This window comes from Taudactylus pleione, unplaced genomic scaffold (assembly GCF_031769625.1).
Source record: "Taudactylus pleione unplaced genomic scaffold, aTauple2 ptg000121l, whole genome shotgun sequence".
NCBI classification, from domain to species: domain Eukaryota; kingdom Metazoa; phylum Chordata; class Amphibia; order Anura; family Myobatrachidae; genus Taudactylus; species Taudactylus pleione.
This window is the reverse complement of record NW_028284523.1, coordinates 4,557,482-4,582,017: the sequence shown is the minus strand read 5'-3', so window position 1 is coordinate 4,582,017 and position 24,536 is coordinate 4,557,482. Positions and strand designations below refer to the sequence as shown.

General features: G+C 42.5%; 1 protein-coding gene across 10 annotated transcripts in view; it reads left to right on the top strand.

The window, feature by feature from the left end:
- The window catches only part of ZMYND8 (zinc finger MYND-type containing 8), a 112,463-nt gene that overhangs the window by 34,211 nt on the left and 53,716 nt on the right, over nucleotides 1–24,536 (top strand). For all 10 annotated transcript variants that reach the window (XM_088472150.1, XM_088472151.1, XM_088472153.1 and 7 more), the window contains 2 exons: nucleotides 3,632–3,691; nucleotides 14,121–14,269. In XM_088472150.1, the coding sequence (XP_088328276.1) occupies nucleotides 3,632–3,691; nucleotides 14,121–14,269 (209 nt within the window). The remainder of the gene's footprint in view (nucleotides 1–3,631; nucleotides 3,692–14,120; nucleotides 14,270–24,536) is intronic.

The window sequence follows — 24,536 nt, the reverse complement described above, 5'->3', positions numbered from 1 at the left end:
ATGGTCCCTTCACCCACAGGTATTTCAGCTACTCGTGGACAGGTGGGGACTGCCGGAGGTGGACCTCATGGCCTCCCGTCACAATCGCAAACTGCCTTGTCCTGGACCCGTACACAGAGATGCCGACGCAAGCCTGGTGGACGCGCTGTAATTGAAATGGACAATTCAGCTGGCATAGCTATTCCCTCCGATATCCCTGCTGCCTTGGGTCCTTCGGAAATTCAAACAGGACGGCAGCACGCTTCTGCTGGTGGCTCCAGCTTGGCCCAGGCTTCCCTGGTACTCCGATCTTTGGGGCCTATCCATCTACGTTCCGTTTCTTCTGCCTCAACGTTGGGACCTGTTGTCTCAGGGGCCCTGCCTTTACCCGGTCCTGGGTCGTCTGTCTTTGACGGCGTGGCTCTTGAGATATCCATCTTAAGGACCCGGGGTTTTTCCAGCTCAGTCATCAGCACAATGCTACAAGCGCGCAAGCCTGCTTCCACCAGGATTTACCACAGAGTGTGGCATACTTATTTTCAATGGTGTGAGTCCAGTAACTACAATCTTCAAGCGTTTCGTGTTTCTAGGATTTTGGCCTTCCTTCAGTCTGAGTTGTACCTGTGTCTGCACTTTCTGTGTGGTTCCAGCGTAGGATCGCTACTCTGCCTTAAGTCCGCACCTTTTTCCAGGGTGTTCTCAGGATTCAGCCTCCCTTTGTTCCACCAGTGGCTCCTTGGAATTTGGCAGTGGTGCTTCGGGCCCTTCAGGGTCCTCCATTTGAACCTCTTGAGTCGGTGGAACTCAAGTGGATGACAGTTAAGACTGTTTGTTTTTCTCCTGGCAATTGCTTCGGCCAGAAGAGTGTCAGAATTAGGTGCGCTTTCTTGCCGTTCTCTTTTTCTGATTTTTCACCAGGACAGGGCAGTGCTTCGCACCCGTCCGGGTTTTCTTCCTAAGGTGGTCTCTAAGTTTCACATTAATCAGGAAATAGTTGTGCCGGCATTTCAGTCACACGAATTTCTTGGCGGGTGAGGCTTCCTTAGATGTTGTCCGTGCTCTCAAAGTTTATGTGGACCGGACTAGTTCCATTCGGAAGTCTGATTCTTTGTTTGTCCTCTTTGGTTTTTACAAGAGGAGTTGGCCTGGCAACAAACAAACTTTGGCCCGTTGGCTTCGTTTGGTTATTTGTGAGGCTTATTCACAGGAGGGTTTACCTGTTCCGGCCTCTGTTAAGGCTCATTCCACTCGGTCTGTGGGTCCCTATTGGGCTGCTGGCCGTGCGCCTCGGCTGTTCAGCTGTGTAAGGTGGCCACCTGGTCTTCCATACAGACTTTTCTACGGTTCTATAAGTTTGACACCTTCGCCTCTCAGGATGCATCCTTCGGGCGCCGGATTCTCCTTTCAGCGCAGGAGCATCCCCGCCCTTAGTTGTACTGCTTTGGGACATCCCCAAGGTCAACCCTGTGGACCCCTTATGGAACCTGAAGTAGAAAACAAGAGATATGGTAAGAACTTACCTTTTTGTTATCTCTGTTTCTACAAGGTCCATAGGGTCCACAGGGCGCCCGCTCTGACACACCTGGCTTCATATGGGCTATGTGGCTGGTCCCCTTTCTGTGAGTATGGTTCTTGTGTGTTCCAGTCTTCTCTCTTTTTTTTTTTTTTTTTTTCCTCCTCCGGCCTCAACTGAGGTGCCTGTGTCTGGGGTGGGGTATAGAGGAGGATGGACCCAGTGCATCCTGGGAGCAGTAACAGCTTTAACTGCGTGGTGCCCATGGATCCAGATCCAGCTATACCCCAAGGTCAACCCTGTGGACCCTATGGACCTCATAGAAACAGATAACAAAGGTAAGTTCTTACCATATCTCTTGTTTTTTTTTTCCCCAACTGATACATCATACAAGAGAGCTGTTAATACTGTAGCAAACATAGCCAGGGAAGTGACACTTACCAATTGGTCAATATTAAAAGTAACTTCTTTGGGAAAAACATTTTCTTGAGTGAATCTTGAAAACCAGAGACTGTTGATAACTATATCACACCATTAACATATAGTTCAGTATAGTTATTCCAAAATAGAAAGGGAAGGAGAACTGAAAAAAATGTAAGTGTCCCATGAGCATTTTATATACTCTGCGTAAGTTTCAGGAGGCCTAAGGGAGGAGCTAGAAGGAAGACACTGTGCATTCATTTACACACTAAATTGTGTGTCTACCTTCATGTTACTAAACTGAATCTATGTTGTGAAACCAGTTCTGTGGGACGCCTGAGGAGGATGTACAGTGAGTTCAAATATCTCCTTTTAACTTCAAAGAATTCATATAAGTAGTATAGCTCCTTATTGAGGTTCTTAATAATGTGATATTGAATCAAAAGCAGTGATGACTAAAGGAATTCCCTATAAGATTATATGGGGGTATAATATTTTGATGTGTGTACTGTTAGGGTTCCTTTACACAACTGTGCGTTTAGCATTAACTGCATTACATTTATATACATTCTTCTCAAACCCTCTGGTTTATACTTTTGCATTGATGAACAGGAGCCCTGAGAGGCATTAATAAAATGTTGCATACTGCAGTTTTCATCTGCTAACACGTGAGGTCCTGCACAAGGCATAAATGCATGTTTTTGTAGATCCATTTCTGCATGAGAACGTGAAGCACCCTGGTGTTAATGGGACCTTAAAAATCCTGGCAGTTTTAATTTTTTTTAAGGGGGAAATTCAATTAGCCCCATTAAGTTAACGAGTGCTGACGCTGGCCCCTATTCAATAAGCCCCGCTTATCGGGGGGTTCTTTTCGGGTCTCCTGAGACCTGAAAAGTAATCTGCGTTAACCCTGCAGTTATTGGGTGATAATAGCTAGTTAACGCACAAATCCACGTACTTTACACGGATTCTGTGTGTTAACGCCAGATAACTGGTGTTAACACCCATTAACATGTTCATTTAATGGGTGTTAACACAGCTATCAGGTGAAAAAGGGATCCTAGTTGAATAGCCGCTACCGCCCTTTTTCACCCCGGAAAATGTATTGAGGCTAATTGATTTCCTCCCTAAGGCAATAAGAGCCTCTAAAATACATGGCAACATTAAAAAAACAAAACGTTTGTATGTTAACTCTCCCATATCAAGCCATACTATGGGATATTTTACATTTTATTTACATTTGATAAACCAAACAGTACAAGGTAATATTCTCTGTTATCAGACATGTCTGACCCCTGGTTTTGTTTCTGTCATTTAATATTCAGGAGGTTGGGCAATCCCTCAACTATGTGTGATATATTAGCTTCTAAAATTGTTCCATAAAAGGAAACTTACATGTTATGTGTAGTAGTCATTGTAGGGTTATCTCGCAAATGTTTGCCCAAGACGGTTCGTGTGTCTGAGTAATGCGTTAAATTACTAGGCATGAAGGAAGACGTGTTGTCCAACCTCTTTCTTACTGCACTGTGTCATAGTCAATGCAGTCCATGCATACAGGTGTTCACTGGCTATTATATGCAATTTAGGGGCTCTGCTCAAAATTTTTACAGCGGGCTTGTCCTATATTTGGCCCATTGTAGAGCTTAGCCTAGTAGCACGTGGTTACAAATACATGAAATTGTATTATCTTGTCTTTTCATATTTATTCTTTACTTGTAGGTCCAGCAGTCGCTTATCCAGAAGGATTATCACAAGAACATGGGGACAGTCAGCAATCCAGTGAGTGACACCCAAAACTCTGTAATAAGTGGTTACTATTTCATGTCTCTTATTCTAATGGTGCATAGTAAATATCCTCTAGAAATATTTTCCTTGACACAGAGACTGTACCTTCTCACACCTTCACAGAAGATGACTTCACTGGGCCTGTGTGCCCTTAATATATTCACAAAGACCAGACTCTTTGCGTAATGTGTATGCATTGTCATGTACTTAATGTACATAACACAGTGTATTTGACTAGTTAAATATAAGTGTAGGGGCTCTATTTTGTCTTTCATTTTACTTGGAATTTGCCTTCATCTGGGTATCTCATTAATGGCTTCCCTGAGTCCTCAGATGCTGATGTGGTGTTGACAGTAACCCGATCTCACCATGCTTTACCTGGAAAGAGCTCAGAGCAAACATTTCACAAACTGAACAACAATCAACCCCTCCATTACTATTCGGAAAGAATAAGTGTATAGCAGAGAAATAGGAATGACACTGCAGTTGTTCAAATAACATTTTCAAGTGATCAAAGTGGCCACACACTAATCATTGTGGTTGGACAATTAAGTTGTTCGTCCCCTATTTGATCAGATATATTTCCATTCGTCCCTCAAAATGCTGCTCTACAGTATGCTTGCATGTATTCCTTGAAAATGACCCTGATATCTGATAAAGATTGGAAATTATGGGTCTATTTACCATGGGTGGGAAAAGGGCAGCACTAACTATTATGTATCGCCAAAGTACCATTGAACTTACCATGCTGGGTATCCTCTGAGAACCATGGTAAGTAAAAAACCTCCTTGGCAAAGAAGATTGGTCTTGCAGAGGACTAATTGCTATGCACATGTGGGATGCAGTGAAAACTCTTTGGCTTTGCTGGGCCACCAATGACCAAGCTAACGGCATCCTGAAATTAGTTAATACATTGTCCCTGTGCCCATACAGGTCTATAGAAAAGACCATAATCTCCAGTAACAAGTGTAACATCTGATTCATTTAATGTCGAACGGTAAACTGTGGTGATGTGTACAATGTGTTGGCGTTTATGCTGGCATTATGGCTCTTCACACTGCTCCTTAGATAGGCCTCTTAATCATATATCCTATGGCAGGAATTGACTATAGCTTACATGATCTCAGACAAGCTGGTGGATGTGTTTGATAGATTATTGTGCTCTGCATTTGTGCACAGATTGCACTACTAAGGCTCCCTGAGATCTTTTTGGTTTTGACATTTGATGCGTGTGGCTATAGATCAGGTAATTCTGTGATCTAGCCCTGTTTTAACATTTGTCTAATATAGATCAATATAGTGGACACATACAGAAATGGCAGAGGACCCCATGAGTATTCACATTTATTATCAGTATGCTCGGTGCTGACCATTAGATTAAATATGGTAGTAAAGTGCATGGACACTGTATATTTTAAAAAAGATTAATAATGGATGAAGTTTTATTGTGTTTCATTAATGAAGAACAGTTATTGCAAAGTCAGCATAAGCATGTTTCTCGATGTTAAAAACTGGCAAGATGTCAGTCTTTTTGTTAGGTCTTCCTCCCACCTCACCCTCTGTTTTATGTACTAAAGGCATCAACCGATTTTTGTGACTTCTGGACAATTTTGTCCTTAAACTGTATCAGATATGGTGTTTCATAGAACTTTTTAAATTATTGTGATGGCAATAGTTCCTAGATGAAAATGCAGTCGGCCACTTATAGCTGCCACTATGTACTGTATGTACAGTTGTAGCCAACTGTACTTTCGGGGCTCCATAGAGCACCTGTATACAGATCTATTCATTCCTATGCCATGCCGCTTGTTTTTTGCAGAATTCTTTTCACGGTTACTTGTGTGCTGCACTCTTCATGAGCACTGTGTAAGGATCAATAACTCCTTTATCCAACAGAATTCTATACCAGCTTGCGATGTGTGTGATTTACGTTGCAATGTATACATTACAAGGTTTTTTGTTTTTTTTTATACCAGTAACTAGAAGACCTAGGCAGTCTGGAAAAATTGCTAATAACTTCTATTTGGTGAGCAAATAATGGGTGGTATTTTATTATTTCCTGTTTTTACAGTGGCTAACATGCTGCTTTTCTGCTGTTCCTAGTCTGAGAAAAAACACATTGACCTTATTTGGTCAATGTGTCTGTCTGTAAACTGTGTATTAAACCATTTCAACACTGTAAATGTTTTAGGCACAGCTCTTTTTTTCTATGTACTTGTATGCGTGTGAGTACAGAAACAAGGAATTAAGTGTTGTAAGAAAATCTATCTATTTGTACTAATGTTTATTCTAATGGGCCTCTTACTCACAGCTAACCTGTCAAAGCATTATAAATACATATATTTAACTTCCCTTTCTCTTTATCTGCCTGGACTTTCTCTTGTGTTATTATCAACCAATTTACTTTTTTGAAAAAAAAAAGTTACAATTTGTAAGAATTGTTTTTTTTTTCCTATACTAAGAAACTTCATAAAAAATGTATTGCTATGAACAATTTCTTCTCCTATTGAGGGACACTTCTACCATGGAGTATAGTGGCTGGTGCAAGAGCTGGACAATTAGGAATTAACGACACAACTTCTGAAGGACCTCCCATCCATAGCCCCCTACAAATGGCTCACTAGTTTTAAAGTAGCGTGTCTTGGTACAGGGATGCCTATGGCAGCTAACTTAAAGATATTTTTTTCCTGTATCTTAGCTTTTAATTTTACTTTTCTTGTGTAGCTGCTGCAGCTTATAATGTACATTCGCACATTAGTGTGCTTCTTTATCACGGATGGAGCGATGCCATATTGCCTCTCTACCATCTCTTGTTTCAGAGGGGTTGTTTTATTCGGAAGGGTTGTCCTGATTTGACTAATGTAGAAAAGGGTAATATGAGTAAGGAAGAAGAAAAGCAAAAATTAATGGTGATAAACAAATGCGCTACCTATATCTATGTATTATTTGTTCTGGTTTGAGTAGAGCTGAGTGGTGCCATTTTCTAGATGGTGTATGGCTTTTGGAGCCACGGGTAGGTATGGAGATATGCTCCTCCCTATAGGATTTTATGGAGGACAATTTCCTTCTGTTTCTTTTGCTTTTGGACAACTAGGACCAGTGTAGTTCAGACATGAACCCCTATTCGAAGGACTGTTTCTGCTAGGGGCAGAGGGGTATATCTGGGAACCTGTACTAGGGATGGGAAACCCTCTCTTGACTTGGCTTGGGGAAGGGATAAACCCCAGCTCATGCCACCACCTCCTAGGCACACTTCACCTCAGAGAAAAAAAGCCAGTCAGAATCTACTGTCACTGACTGTCCTTCCACAGAGTAAAATGGCTCTCACATTCTGTAGCTAGTGGTGCACAGTGCACTTCTGAGAGTCCTCTCCTTTTCTGGATTTGTAGTCCTCTCTGTGAATCCTTTGTGCTGAGTACTTTGTGAAAGTTGTAGTGTACAGGAGATTGCTCTTGCAGTGTTACTACATGGAGAACATCTGCCTATTTATCAATTTAATTGTGCTCTTTTTCCTTCTTTTCACTGAGTCATATTACATATTCCCCCATTTAGCTGTACCAGACGTATAACTTTAATTTTCACTCCTGTCTCTATACTGCCATGCCGAATAAATGGACTGGTTCAAAACATAATGCTGGGTACACATGGTACGATATCTATGAACGATAACGTTATTGTTCATTTTTATGCAGTAAACGACCAACGATGTGTGTTCCCGCATTAACGATATCTATGATCGTCCGTACATGCAGGCCAATCTGGACTATATTGTCAACTTTGCCTGTTCAGATATGTGGCAGGATGACTTCACTGAAAGATATATTTCAAGTTGTTGGTGGTACAGATCGTTCCGTGTGCACCCAGCATAAGTCCAGAGGGGTGGAGTCCATAGTTTATTTTACCTCTTCCAGGTGCCAGATGAAGTCGCCAAGTGACAGGAACCAGTGACTTATGTGCATTTTGTGAAATAGAAGACCGTAAATCTGGGAGGGGCTCACCTGGAATGACCGAGCCTGCCTGAGCAAGATAACTGGCTCAATCCATTGTTAGCCAAAGGATGCTCAATCTGGTTAAGTGTTCAGAAATATCAGTAGTTGGTCTGGCGCAAGAATTTAAGGACATGTCTGGGTATGAAAGAGTGCTTTAGAGGACATAGAGTTGATTTTGTTATTGCAGCGAATCGGCACCTTAACATACGTGACACAGATGGTTGCAAAGTTTCTGATGTTTCCTTATTTAAATAAAAAAAATAAAAATTGTTTCTCTTCTATCCTTCCCACTTTTTCCCCGCACTATTAGGGGAGGCTTTGTCTAAACCAATTTTAACAAATCTCAGTAGAAGTAGATATTTTTTTCTTTTCTGTTTGCAGGCTGTGATTTTCTGCCTATCTAAAATGTACACCATATTCATTCTGAATGCCGCTTCTATCAAGGATGGCAGGGACCATACGTGTGAGGGTGTTTTAAGATCCATTTATGTGGCAGTGGGTGCTGCTATAAGGCTCATTTTATTGTGTTGTCCAAAAGCAGGTTATTGTGAAGTTACAATCTGACGTAGATTGGAGATATTACATTTGAATGTAAAGAAAGCATCAGATAAATTGATGAGGCAGCTCTGGATGTTGGACTTATTGGATCTACAATCTTTGTCCAAACAGCTCACTTTGTCTGTGAAATCCAAAAAGACACTTTGAACCTTGTTTTTTGAGGTCAATGTGCTTTGTAAACCGGAACTTGACAGAAATAATCTGTCAAGTGACCAGAGGAAAAAGCTATTTTCTTCTAGTCAATACAGATATAGAGGACTGACATTTTGCTCCTTTCACTTCCTTGTCAAGCTTAAGAGCTCTACATCTATGGGACAGTTGAGGGATAGACCAGCATAAACAGCCAAGCACCTGCCTGCAAGCCCTCTTATGAGTAAGCAGCATTATGTGTTTTATCTCATGAATTTGGACTCCAAGCTGTTTTCCCAGGGAAATTACCAAATGATTGGTGGTCAGAGAGGCCATTTTGTCACTGCCGCCATCAGGGTTCCTAGAAAAATCAGAAGGCCTAGATTTTGTTTTTTAAGTTTCATTTTCAGTTGAAAATTTGGACAAGACCGATCAACCCATCTTGAACCTGAAATTCCTATATACCATAAGCCTACAACAAAACTTAGATAGTTAGATTAATTTACATATTAACATACTAATATAATTATAACCCACAAATAACATGAAATATGTAGAAGAGTAGTGCGCACCCTGCTGGAGAGAAGTTACATTCTAGAGGTGGTAAGGGTGGACAAAAAGATCAAGAAGGGAACAGAGTTTTGGTATGCAGAAGCTGGAAAGTTAGGTTGGGGTGGTATGATTTAATGGAAATTAATATTGAGAGCTGTTTGTGGATAATCAATAAATCTAATTTGAATAGATACAACATACAATAAAATGTTTGGAATTGGTGATCAAGGAAGAGATGAAGTGACAGTCAAAGATCACAAGGGAGTGTGAGTGCAAATTATGCTGGGATGGTAGGAAGGAGAACAATTGTTGAGGCCTTTTGGAGGTGAGTTACAGGTGTTTAATTTTCTGTAGGCCAGGGAGCCACTGGAGAGATGGAGTAGCGAGACTTGAAGATGAGGCGGACAACGGTGTTGAGGATGGACTGAAGAGAGGCGAGGTAGGAGTTCAGTAGGCCAATTAGGAGTATGTTACAAAAATCTAGGCAAGATAAGGGTGTGATTGATAGATTTAGTAGCTTCCAGGATGAGAAAGTACCTCTTCTTGGAGGAGGCAAGATTGGGAGAGGTTGGGTGCATACATAAAAAGCCCACTATTATATTTAGTGGAGTTGGAAAAACACACACACACACACACTGTGGCATTCTTCATCAATACATTAGGAAGAGCAGCTAACCCACAAATATTTCTCCAGTAAAGGGAAATGGCCTGGCCAGCTCAGTAGAATTTGGTGATGGGCAGAGAAGACCATTCAAAGTGGAGGAGAAACGGATGTAAAGTCAAACATGTCATGCAGACTGAGCCAGTGAAGATGATAGATAGTGATGATTTAGAAGGAAGATGGAGTGGACAGAGAAGAGGGTTCAGGAGGCTTGAGCCAAAAGGGGCAGCAGGGGAATAGTTGGACCCTGATGCTGTCTTGTTGGCCATTGGCTCTAGAGATGTGGGTGAAGGAGAGGGATAGGCCCCCATAGGAGTGAGCAGCTGTATAGGCAGTGTTGGTAGCAGATAGCCATGTGTCAGGGTTAGCATAGAGTTAGAGATGAATGTCATGGATTTCAGTTTATTGCAGACTGACCTGGCATTCCAGAGAGTACATGAGAGGGGAATGATGAGAATAGAGGTCAGCGAGGTTTGGACGGGTTACTGGTATGTTGTGAATGTTTGGGGTTGGTTAAGGGAGAGGGTTGGAGATAGGACAGAGGAATGTTATGGAGGGACAGATGGGGTGATTGGTAACAAAAGTGAGATGGAGAAGACTAAAAAAACAGAGGGAGGAAAGGTTAGGAGAGAGAGGAATAAGTGTAATGGATAGTGAGAGCAGTGAAGGAACAGTGCAGGGTAGGGTGATGACAATAAAGGTAAAAGAACTTGCATGATGAGGTAAGACTAGATAAACTGAAGTAATAAGTGATAGGGTTAATAAATGAACAGTGCATGAGCGAAGACCTAGTAATGTCCAGTGGAGTAAATGAGTATGAAGTGCTAAAAGCTGTTTGTGGATAATCAACAAATCTAATTTGAATAGAAGTTCTTATTTATAGAGGGCAGATACTGTACTAGCTCTTTATGATGCACATAAGGGAGATTGGTCAGCAACAAAATCTATCCAGAGGGATTATAGGCACACATCTTCAACTTTACTACATCAGTGAGTGATAACCTATGTGGTGCGACTTAGGACCGTAGCTGAGCAGCTATTTTGGGGAGACATCAGGTCCTCTATACATGCTTTTTTCCAGATTTTACCATTTTAATGTTGTTGCATCTTAAAATGCTAGTTTTGAATAAAAATCACCTAGCGAACCGTCTCCTAGGGCCAGCTTTGGGATCTCCCATGGTAGCAGTGTCCCCTAATAGATGAAAACCAAAACATGATTTTTGTAATTATCTTAAATCCATTTATCTGATTTTAATTTTGGAGCACATGGTGACCATTGTATATAATATTTTTCGTAATGCTTCTGTTAATGTAGAGTTTTTTTATTTTCATCAGTTTACCCTATTCTTTGATTTCACAGGGGCTCTTGCAACGTACTTTAAATGGTATGTTAACCCTAATTTATATTTACACTTAAATATTAAGAGATGGAAGTATAATAATTATCCTGTTGCAGAAAGTCCCGTCAGAGTTATTCATGTGTGAAAGTCAACTTTAGAGAACAACTAGGGGATTGACCTAGAAGCAGTGGGTGGACTAATTGTTTTGTAAAATCAGATCCTATGAAAAGCAATTACTGCTGTAACATTTAGTTGGATGGTTGTGATCTGAGCTTGATCAGGATGACCTGTTATTGTGGGCCCAAACATATTATGATCTTCTTTCGGTTTGGACTAAAGCTATTATTATTGCTCTACAGCGCCAGACTATAGGGAAGAACAGGACAGGCAAGGCAGACTAATGTAGAAATTAAAATAAAGGATAGGGAGGACCCTGCTAATGAAAGAGCTTCATTTATAAGAGGACACAGCTGAAACGAGTAATGTTTAGAGTGAAGATTATAGCGGTTGCGAGGGCACATTTGTGTGGCTAGCATTCGGTCGAAGCTGAATGGGCTGTAATAAATAGATGGGTTTTTCAGAGTGTTTAAATATTTAAAGGCAGTGGGAGATTGGGACCCTGATTCAGAGGTGCACACAGATATATGTCTGCACATGTGTCTGAGTCGCACAACACATGCTCCCCGATTGTTACCGCACGGAGACGCAGCACAGATTTGGATGTAAGAGCTGTGGCTTTCAGTGGACATTCCTGGGAGGTAACGGCATGGTGAAGCAGACTGGTTGAATATGGGATGCCAGCGGTGAGAATACAGATGCCGGCATCTCGACAGATATACACACCTGTAAGCCTACCCCTAAATTTAAACCTCCCTTCCCTCAGCCTAAATCTAACTTCTTCCCGCCCGCAACCTAACCCTAACCCTTTCCTAGTGCCTAACCCTAATCCCACCTTAGTGCCTAACACCTAACCCAAACTCTGCTCATAACCCCAATACTTGCTGTTGGGATGCCGGCAGTCTGGATTCTGACTGGCGTCGGGATTCCTGCGGCCGGCATCCTGACAGCCAGGATATAAACTATATCTCAAGCAGACATGTCATGTAGCTGAAAGCGTCTGCGTCCAAAGAGGCACTGACACTCACACAGGCCACGTTCAGACAGAGAAACTGCACCTGCCATAGGACTGGTGCAAGTTTCGATGGTGCGACTAATTGTACACCAATGGTGCGTCTAAATATGCACAGGGACGGATTTGCACTGTAGCAAGATGCTGCAAGTGTGTGTCTCAGTATGAAGAAAATCTGCCACCGCATAGGATACAGCTGCGACAAAAGACACATCTGCTTCCAACTCAGAATCAGGCCCTGGGCATGGTAAGATGGTAAGGAATTCCATAAGTGAGCAGTGGCACAAGAGATGTCTTGTATGTTGGACTGAGGGGTGGTTACCAGAGAATATGTAAGGTACAGATCTGGATTGAAGGGAGCTAGAGGGAGATCATTTTGATATGAGATTTATGGTGGGGTGGTGCTATTGAGGGATTTGTCGGTAAGGGTGAATAATTGGATTCTGGTGGACATGGGGGACCAGTGTAAGGATTTGCATAGTGGTATGGAAGATGCAGGAAACTGGTGTTATCGATGGTGAGGGAGATGATTTGAGGGGAGGTGGCTATTCTGGTAGGAGTGAAGATGATAAACTCTGTTTTAGGTCTGTTGAGCCTTAGCTAGGGACATCAATGTGGAGATAGCAGAGAGACAGTTGGTTACACAAGATAGTACTCTTGGGAGAGGTGGTACTGGGCAGATAGCTCCCCAAGACAAGAGGTGTACAATGGTAAATGCAGAGATCCAAGAACAGAGCCTGTAAAATCCTTCCTTTGTATTATAGTTTATAGTATACATTTTCTATAGTTTTCGCAATATCAGACCAGATAAAAAAAAAGTCTGTCTTTTCAGCATAGACTAGGCAGTTGCAGCCGCTACTGTGACTTTGTACGCAACTGCGTCTGCATCTTTTTGCCAATGCCACGACCAAATTTTAGCCTACTGAGATGCCCACTGGCTGTGGCGGTATTCCATCGCCACACGTACTAAGAGGCACCTCCGGTCGCAACATCAAAGGTTGCATCTACCCTATGGCAGGTGCAATTTCGGCATCTGAACATGGTCACCAGTGTTACTGTAACTACGTCTTTGGACGCAGTCACTGACTGGGACGTGCCCACATCTGGCTAGCCACCCCCTTATTATCTCCATCAAACTGCCACCATAATTGCATCTCTCTGCGTACATCGTAGAGTGGTAACCATCGGGACATATGCAAAGTGCGACTTGGACACACATATGGAGACTGAAAACAACATCTGCCGCTTGTGTGCAGTATCGACATTACGTACACCTCTGAATCAGTGAATCAGGCCCACAGTCTGTTGTTGAATGTGAATCATGAACCCTGACTTCCTTTCTAATCCTGAGGTCAACTGCAAAGGACAAGTAAAAGCAAGCTGGTGTGTTGTGTTGTGTTGCCTGAAGGGAAAAACAACAGCAAATCTACACATTCTTCTGTGTCTTCATTTATTGTAAAAATGCTGGAATCCATACCAACTGACTGCACATATTCCAATTTAAGTCTGTTTCTCATCAATAAATATTAAAGCTGCATACACACACAACGATTTAGTAAATTAACGATTTTAGTAAACGTTTTACGTTCATTTTTTCAAGGGAAAAATGAACGAAAATAGTTTACTAAAATCGTTCATTTACTAAATGTAATGAAGATTTTTTTGAACTACAAACGATTTTTGCATATTCCCTTACTGAAAATCGTTGGGTTGGTCAGTCTGACTAAACTTCAAACACGAATGCGCATGAACGATAATCGTTCATCGTTTGACTCAAAAAGTGAGAGATTTTTTCAAACGATCATCGTTAAACGATATAGTTTAACGTTAAACGTTCAAAAAAATCGTTGGGTGTGTATGCTGCTTTACTCAGAAAGTGAACGGTTGTTTGAACGATAAACGATATCGTTATCGATAATCGTTCAAAAAATCGTTGTGTGTATGCACCTTAACTTGTACATAACACCAAATTTTCAGGAAACTAACCTTCAAAATCTATGTTCAACCTTGGTAATCAGAAACTTTTGACGGCTACTATAAAATATATTTTTTTGTTCTATTTTAGACCCTAGCTCTGCTGAGCGTGCAGGACAGAAAAGGAAGTTTCCCAGTCCTCAGCATTCATCCAATGGGCACTCACCTCAAGATTCCTCTACCAGTCCAAGTAAAAAGAAAAAGAAACCAGGGATGTTAAACAGTCACAATAAAGACCAGGTATGGGGAATGTCCATTATGTGGTAATACATTACATCCCTGACTGTTCTGTGTATCTGCTGAGATCAGCCACATATTGTGCTGTGTACAACCAGGGCGCGAACGGCATGTTTATTGAGCTGCTGGAGAAAAACCCATGTATGTTAGCAGAACTATATGCTAATGCCATTTTACTAGGTACATATAACAGTGAGTTGCTTGACCATTCTGCCAGAGAACAATCCGTATTCTGCCAGAGAACAGTTAATATTTGTCACAACATGAACTCAGGGCCTGATTCAGACCCTCTCGTGAGCGATGGTCCCCTAGTGCGCATGGGTCTCGCACCACAGGGGGCGTGCTGTCGATGGTGAGTGACAGCACGCCCCCTTTGGTGGGCGTGCCAGGGGCGTTGCTGCCCAGACGGAGGCGTTCCCATGGGAACGCCTACCGTCTGGGGCCGGCCCCACTGACATCACTAGTGATGGGAGTGCTTTTGGCTCTGATAGAGCCAAAAGCACTCCTGGGCTTGCGGCAGCGAGACCCTACCGCAGGGTCTTGTCGCAAGCCCGATGGTCTTGACCATTGCAACCATCTTTTTGGCCGCTCGCGTAAGCTGTGGGTGGTCACCCACAGCTATGCGAGTGGCCAGGAGGCTGCTCCAATTTTAGGTAAGAGGGCCCTGATTCAGAGTGAGCGCTCTTGTTAGAGCGTCCGGCTCTGAATCAGACCCTCAAAGCGGTGTAGGAAGTGCAGCACGTTGTTGCTAGTGCTTATCTATTCCATTGGATTCCGTAGTTGTTGCCTCTCAATGGCTTGTCCCCTCTCACCTCACAGATGCTGGATTGGATGAGATCTACTGATTGGGGAATCACTATTGCGTTCCTAGAACCAATTTAAGACTAGTGGCATAGGGGTACCTTGTACAAAAGCCTTTCTGGTGTGCTACGGTCATGAAAGATTCACCTGATTTGCAACCATACTCGGAGTGATTTTAAACACTGTTCTTTTAGTATCAAAAGACCCAAGTTGTGACAACTCACACTATTACTTTGCCACCACTTGTCCACTGTTGATTCCCAGCATGATGAATGCCTGGACTCATGCAGTGTTTGTATTATCCTGGTTCTCCCATTTGGGTGTTGCGTCAGCCATTGCAGTTGCACCTTGTTTGTTACAGATAGGAGTGGAATCAGTAGGGTACTTAGCTGCCAAGTCCCATTCATGACAAGTTGCTACAAATTGTATAATATTTATCTTTAAGCAATTGCTATTGCACTTGGCCGTTTACTGCAAGTAAGTCATTGTGTCGGCTTTGATCACCTCCTGTTCATCAAAAGTCTGTTTCTAGTGACGCAAACCTTTTTTGCTGTGTGTAATTTAGCCAGTGGTCCATTGTCAGTACACTTCTGTTATGTGTGAAAGCCACAGCATTTGCTAATGCTGGTGCCAGATCATCTGGTGTCTTCTACCAAGCGTCAATCAAAGAAACTTTTTAAATGTGTTTTTTTCCCCCATTCTACTCTATTTTGTATGCACTGAAGTGTATAGCTGCATGAATCCATACCTTGAAAGACATTACCTTGTTATACACCATCTAGGTAAATTTTGATGCAACAGAATCACATGGCATGTCTTCTCAAAAATGTAACTTACATGAAAGAAGCTCCACTCTCGATATAGCAAGGTTGGCATTGCATTGGTTATCTAACTCTGAAACATGAATATTATTAACTATGCTTTGTTTCCTAAATCTTGTTAAAATCATCTTCACTGGTCCTTACTGGCTGTAATGGATGATTGTACCGTTCATTGGCTAAATCTGTTGCATTCACTTTGTTTCTCCTGTGGTGGAAATGGCTGCACTGCCTGCAAATCCAATCTGTGATTGTTACACTAACAGTATATAGAATACCAGCCTGTTGTTGTTGTTGTTGTTGTTGTTGTTGTTTCATATAGTTTTAGAATATTACAGCAATTAAAATGTACACCTACTGGTGATGATTGTATTGGGACCATAAAGTGTTAAAATTTAATATGTTTGTATGAAGAAGGTAATACCACCCTTCAGAGCGGACATGTAACAACATGATATGCGCCTCCGCCTCACACAGCCAATGGCAGAGACTGTCTGTGCATACATTTTACTTTAGTTTAGCTACTTATAATTCAGTTTCACACCTGATGGAACTGTTGCTATTCATAATAAACCGTGTTTTGCGCCATAGAGTACATAAAAGGTAGTGTCAAATTTGCCAGTTGCTGAATTAACTGATGGGTTATTCTTAACAGTCACAGTACAAGAGTCTCTCTTTATCAATTTATTTTAATTATAGCATATTTTTGCATTGCTATTCCTTCGCTCTCTAACACGGAGGTCATTGAAACCACAAGCTGCCCAACACAGATCATTTAAAGAGAGAGGGGGTGATTCAGCAAGGATAACAATTGCAAAGCTGCATGCAGGCAGCTTTGCAATTGCAAGCCTTGCAATAATGCAAATGCAGTAATAGGTGTATGACACCCCCTGCTGCATTTGCGATCCCAACACTGCGACGGAGGTTGCAGGCTGGGATCACCATTGTGACCATCGGTGGTTCATGGTCGCGATGGTGGACAGCTTACTAAGGCTGGCCGGCTTGCGAGCCCAGAAGATGGTGGACAGCTTATTCAGGCTGGGCTGGCCACTCCCGTAAAACTGGGTGGACACACCCCTGTTTCCGTGAACACTGGCTACACCTACCCCCGCACTGCCCCTTAAATGCCTGTGTCTGTCAATCAGGCAGAGGCATTCAAGGGCTTGCATGCGATTGAGCAGGACCCATTCTGCACACTTGCGTGCACTGCTGAATCAAGCCCAGAGTCTGTCATAAATGTCAGAGATGATGGATATTTATTTAGTAGTGTGTTATATGACTGTGAGATCACTAACGCTTGATATATTGGAGGGGTGTTCCATCTTCAGATAACTGTAACTTATTGGAGATCAGTCCTAATTCCTTATCAAACACATATACTAGGGCACCCTTGAGTATATTTTAATCAGCATCCAGTTAACCAACTAACATGTTCCTGGCTTGTCAGGGTGAAACATGGTTCCTGGAAGAAACCCACTGAAGCTTGAGGATAACATACAATTTCCACATAAATAGTTCCCTGGTTAAAAATCAAAGTCATGCCCCTAGTGCTATGAGGGAGCAATGCAAGCCACTATGCCACCAACTTGATTCACTGTGCATTTTACCTTTGTATTTACACTAAAGTGTCAGAAGTCATGGGATAGATGCCTAATATCATGTAGGATCCCCTTTAGCTAGGCAAAGTGCAGCCGCTCAACTTGGCATCGATTCCACAAGTGGACGGAAGACCTCTGGAGAGGTGTTGATCCGTGCCGTCTGGATAGCTTCCCAAAGCTCTCTGATATTTTGTAGGTACAGGATCTTGGGTACGAATGGACCTCTCCATCATGTCCCATAAATGCTCGATTGGGTTCAAATCGGGTGAACGTGGTAGCCACACCATTCCTCAGAACTCTCCAGAATGCTCCTTAAACAATTTGTGGACATTTTTGGACTGATGACACTGTGCTTTATCCTGCTGGAATATTACCTCATTGTGGGGATACATTAAGTCCATGAAGGGCTACAAATGATTGTCAAGCAATGCACTGTAGCGGTTACTGGTCAATGACATGTTCAGGCAGACCAGCGGGCCCCACCAATGCCACGTGAACACACCCCACACAATTATGGAACCACCAGCCTACACTGTATCTTGTTGATGACTGGGGTCCATGGCCTCATGGCGTCTGCACTACACCCGAACCCTACCATCAGTCCAAAATAAATGGAACCGTGAGTCATCGGACCACGCCACATGTTGCCTGCCCTCCTGGATCCAGTTAGCAACATCACAAGCACAGGTAAGAAGCTGTGTCCGGTGTCGTTGTGTTAACAGGTGGACTCTGGTGGGTCTTCTGTTCCCATATCCAGTGGAATTTTTTTTTTTTTTTCAAAAATCTTTTTATTATTATTTTCAAGAAATAATTATAGAACAATACAAAAACATCGAGATGCATATTACATTGAATCAATAAATCTGGATTACAGAGCACATTAATTCCTTGCAATATGCAGTAGACATAGTAGAAGTAGAGAAGAGAAACAAAGATCATATACACAATTAGACAATATCAAGGAAAGAAATTCTATAAATAATAAAAATAAAAAATGAAAATATTAAATAATCAACAACTCAAAGAAAAATTCAATGAGATCAGAGTGCACCGAAAATAAAATTCCAAACAAATAAAAGTACAAATATTTTCAAGAAGGGTATCCAATAGGCTTCAATCCACCATACAGAAGTGACACTCAACTAAATCAGATTACGAGTCAGGAACCAAGAGGTTGATTCGAATACTTTCAATATGTTCGTTTTTGTAGAAGAGTCGTGTGAGTCTACAAAAGGGCCCCATTTTTTATAAAAAGAAGCTACACCCTCTTCAACTGCCGGAAACGAGGCTTGCCTGTCAAAATAATGATTTAACTGTGCCCAAGAAAGGAGGCGTAGAGGATGTCAAGTTACACAAAATAACTTTTTTGCCAATTGTAACAATAATAGTCAATAACAGTATAAATGATTTTTCATGCATCCCTAATTGCCATTTAGAAAAGTCAGCACAGAGTAAAACAGCGGGATCCATTGAAAAATGACAGTGAAAAATAGAATTAATATAATTGATTACTTTGCCCCAAAACTTTTGAATCTTGGGACATTGCCAAAAAGTATGATAGAAAGTCGCATTAGGGCACTTGCAATTCAAGCAGTCACCCGACTCCTCTAAAACCATATGTCGTGTACGAGCTTGAGAGATATAAACATGGTGAATGGTTTATATATGAGCTTGCTGTAACCAGGAGCAACGTAGATCTCTCTACACAGAATCATAATGAGGCAAGAGACAATCAGAGGATTCAATGGAAGGAATATCACTAATGACGCCACTGTTTGTCTCCATATCCGAGAAGGTGTATGTCTGAACACAAGTATTTTGTTTTATATGGAAGTAATACAATAAACGCTAACAACGAATGAATAGGATCTGGAGAATCTAGCTTATGTAATTGGTTTAATATTGATCTAGCATAGTGGGTAGCATGCAAATACATAAAACACTGTCTATGTGGGATTTGATAGCTGTCATGTAATGCAGTGAATGGAAGAACAACGCCCCCCGGGTCAAACACGTCCTTGATTTTAGAGATACCTCTATCTCTCCAGTGCAGAAAAAAAGGATTTTCAAGACCAGGAGGAAAAAGTGGATTACCCCAAAAGGAGATAAAATTAGAAGCTGTGTAAGGCCTAGATAATTTAGAGCAGATAGTTTTCCATGCCAAATAGGTATCATAGAACAGAATATTGTTATAAATATGACTGGTCATGAGTCTCTTGGGCATATGGCGCAAAGCTGCTGCAGAATAAGGGGCAAATGTTGATTTAGAAGGAGCGTGCGTGTGAACTTCCCTAGACAATAGCAAATCACTAATGGATCTTAAAAAAAATCGCCTTATAGAACATATTTATGTTCGGTAAACCCAATCCACCCTTTTCCCTGGGCAACTGCAATTTGGAGGCAGCTATCCTCGGACGTTTGGCCTTCCATAAAAATTCTGCAAAGATTTTGGTACAAAATTTTATATTTTAAGAGTGAAAGGGAAATAGAAAGCAGTTGGATGGGATAGGAAAGTTTGGGAAAAGCCACACTTTTAATTAAAGCTAGGCGACCTAGCAGAGACAAAGGTAGAAGCTTCCAGGCCTCCAGCAATTTAGCCACCTGAGTTAATACCGGGGTGAAATTCAGGGTATAAAGGGAGGATAACACTAAGGGGATGGTTAAACCAAGGTATTTAAAACTGGAAGTGGTAATGCGAAAATGACCATAAGCTGGGTCCTTCAAGTCCTCATTGGTGATACCACCCAAAGGTAGTAGTTCAGACTTAAGCAAGTTAATTTTATAGCCCGCAAAGGAACCGAATTTGGACAGTAATGCTATGATGGCAGGTATAGAGCATGTCGGATTCGAGGCAAACACCAACATGTCGTCCGCAAAGAGCGAGAGTTTAAGCTCTGTCTGCCCAATAAAGATACCAGTAACATCAACCAATGAACGAAGGGCTGCAGCCAGTGGTTCTAATGCCACTGCAAATAATAGAGGGGACATGGGGCACCCTTGACGCGTACCTCAGCAAACCTGAAATGGAGAAGATAAGTAGCCAAAATTTGAGCAGGGTGGTGTAGAGATGATCCCAAGTGACCGGCTCGAAAGCCGCCTCAGTAGTCATAGAAATAATGACCTGTGGAGGAGGGGCAGAAGAAAAGGCTGATGCCTGAATCACCGAGATCACCTTTCTTATATTAACCGTGGAATGTCTACCCCAAATAAACCCAGTTTGATCTGGAGCTATAATAGAAGTTAGTATTTTAGTCGGTCTGAAATAATCTTCATAAATAACTTCAGGATCACGATCTGGTTTTGGTAATATCTTAATCACAGCGTGTGAGGTTCTGGTTTTGTTGTGGACCCGGGGTGGTAATAGGAGCAGACACTGAAGCAGGTTTAAAAGTAAATGTGGAGTTTTTAATGAGTGGCTTAACAGACATGAATGTGGTAAAACAGAAAGTCCGGGTATAGCACTAAAGTGCACTTGGGAGCTGTAGTGAGGCAAATAGGAAAAAGTCCAGTTAGTGACAGCCAATGGAAAATGTCCAGGTAGTGACTGGTTAATAGAAAATGTCCAGGTAGTGGCAGACAAGGGGAATGTCCAGGTGGTGACTGATTAATGAAGAATGCAGACTGAGGAAGAAATATCCAGCAGAGTGTCAGTGGAGGCAAGGTGTAGGGTGAACAGCAGGACTCAGGTACTCAGGTAAGGGGAAGGTAATGGAGGATGCAGGGTAGTCCAGCGGGCTTGGAGCAGACAAGCAGGCAGGTAGTGTTTCACAGGTAACAGGTAGTGAGCACAGGGAACTCTCTCTCAGCTATGCTGAGAAACACGTTGCACTGGCAATGAAGTGAGGTTCTGAACCTCCCTAAATACCAAGTGCTGTGCCGTGACTGGCCAGAGAGAGCATGTGACAAACCAGGATTGGGCGAGCAAATCACATGCCTGGAGGCAAGATGGCGGCACCCATGCCAAACAGAACGGAAGCACTGCCAGGCCTCACCAGCGCAACGTGACAGCATGCCCGCGCAGAGCCACGCACAGCCAATGCCCCTCACCACACACCAGCACCACCGCCAGACGCCCCCCGCCACAGTGACCTCACAGGTAATACCCGTCTACCACCATGCCGGGAAACCCTGGTCGTGACACAGCGGAGTAAAAGTATTGAGGGATATTCTAATCAGATAAAAAAGAATTAAAAAAATGCGTTAATGGAGGACAAATATCTTTACTAAGTATTTAGAAAAATTCCCCAGAAAATCCATCTGGACCTGGAGCCTTCAGTGGCTTCAATTTCTTAATAGCAGCAGCCACCTCCTTCAGGCGTTATAGGAGCCAGCAAAGAAGTAGCAGCCTCCGAGGATATGGAGGGAAAATTGATAGAATCCAAAAAAGTAGACTAATGACCCAATTCTATAGAAGGGGTAGAATACAAGTCAGCATAAAACATTTTTAATAAATCAGCTATATCCTGACCCTTATGAACCTGACCACCATCAGGGGAGCGAAGGACCGAAATAGAAGAGGGAGCAGTATGAGTGCGTAATAAATTAGACAAAAGCCTACCAGCCTTATTTCCATGTTTGTAAAATTGACATTGCTTACGAAAAGTATGGCGAGAATAAAGCTGATCTAAGACGCCCTCAAAATGAATTTTGGCTTTCTGGTATTTCTTGCGAGAAAGCGTGAGATCTGATTGGGCCTGTACATATAGCTTGGCACAATCTCTCTTTAATGTTTGGAGACATATGCAATAATATCTCCTCTTAGGACAGATTTAGCTATCTGCCAGAACAAGGAGGGAGAGGTTAAATGTACTTCATTATTCTGGGTATACTTATGCCATCGGGCCTTCAGCATATTCCTAAATTAAACTGAGGGCCTGATTCAGACCCGCTCGCGAGCGCTGAACGCTTGCAAGCGGGTCGATGTTGGGCCAGTGCGCATGCGCACAACGGACCCGGCTCCGTCGTGCGCATGCGCGGGACCCGGATAGCGACGGGCAAGCCATCGCTATGAGTCTCGCTACAAAGGGGGCGTGCTGTCGATGGTGAGTGACATCACGCCCCCTTTGGTGGGCATGCCGGGGGCGTGGCTGGCTAGACGGAGGCGTTCCCATGGGAACGCCTACCATCTGGGGCCGGCCCCACTGACATCACAGTGTCACAAGTGATGTCAGTGGGAGTGCTTTTGGCTCTGATAGAGCCAAAAGCACTCCAGGACTTGCGGCAGACGAGACCCTACCTCAAGGGTCTCGTCGCAAGCCCCATGGTCGCAATGGTCTTGACCATCGCGACCATCTTTTTGGCCGCTCGCTATAGCTGTGGGTGGTCACCCACAGCTATATGAGCGGTCAGGAGGCCGCTCTAAAATCAGGAAGGACGGCCTTGATTCAGAGCAAGCGCTCTGTCAGAGCGTCCGGCTCTGAATCAGGGCCTGAGTTCGCTAAATAAGATGGGAAACGCCAAGGCCTATATGAACCACTATCAGTCTTCGGAACTAGGGAGATCCAAATTAAGGCATGATCGGATAAGCTAATGGTTTCAATACTAGACTCCTCCACTCCAGAAAGCAACTTTTCTGACATTAAAATGTAGTCAATATGTGATAAAGTGGCATGAGCTGCAGATAAGCACGTAAACTCTCAATCAGTTGGATGAAAAGTTCTCCAGACATCCATCAACTGGAGTTCTGAATTCAATTATGGGATACCAATAGGGGGTGGGCATTTAGGACGAACGGGGGGGGCAATATCAATTGAAAAAATCGTTTGGAGTACGCATTAGGTGCTTATAAGTTACAAAAGGAACCTATCTTCCCAAGGGGTCAACCAGAGAAGAATGTAATTGGGGTGCCAATTGTTTCTTAACCAGCGCAACTACTCCATGTTTTTTAGAAGAATAATTAGTATAAGATGAAACAACATATCCCATAATATTTAACTTTAGAACTTCAACCTGCAATAAGTGGGTCTCCTGTAAAATCACAACATCCATCCCAAGCTTCCGTATATAAGTGAAAATCTTTTTTCTTTTTATAGGCGAATTAATCCCACCTACGTTCCATGAGCATATTTTTAAAGGCGCCATATCAGGACAGGACTACGAGTAAAGAAATCATACACATTATATATAGTCAGTACATAGAGTAATAATGTAGCTATCGTAAGGTGAGTAGAAATCGTCACATAGAGGATTCCAGCATATACAAACCCCAGTATACATGAAATCAATGGAGTATAGATATCTTGAGTAAACATCATATCAAATAAGAAAAATGAAAACAGTCCAGTGCACTCTGGAATCAAGAGCATAACAGAAAAATAAAATAAAAACAATGAAGAAATAAAAAAAAAAACAGAAAAGTGAAAAGAACCAGTTTTAGCAACCAGTAAAATTAAAGTGAGGACAATAGTCTCCCGCAGGCCTTCAGGCCAAGAAACAAACTTCCAGGCATACATAGCAACAGATAAATGTGGTGGGTGCACAACCAGTGTGTAACACCACACCCAAAGTACAATGGAGAGAGAGAAGGGCTCCAGGGAGCTGCAGCATACAACGACCATCCCATATATCTAAACAGAATAGCAAAGTACTCATCATGAAAAATATATCAAAGTGAAATAATTATAATAACCGAACCTACGCCACCATCACAAGGATAACAAAAACATACTTGCAATTAAAGAACATATCCAGTGGAATTTAAAGAACACTGCACTGACCTAGATATGGGTCTAGTACCTCCTGCATTGAATGTGAATGTGATTTGAGCCAGTGTCGCTTGTCTGATACGGCGGCCAATTCTGGCCAGACACCGCTGGTCAAGATCATTAATAACCCGTCGTCAGCCATTGCAATGTCCATGATGGGTGGTAATGCCTTCCTTGAGATATTCCCGTTACATGACACCATGGATCAAGGAATGTTGAAAGTCTGCGCAACTTTGGAAATGGAATGTCCCATCTGTCTGGCACCTACTATCATGCCCCGTGCGAACTCCGATAATTCACATCACCTTGCCATGAACAGTATAGCAGGTGTTCAAACTGACGCTCGAAA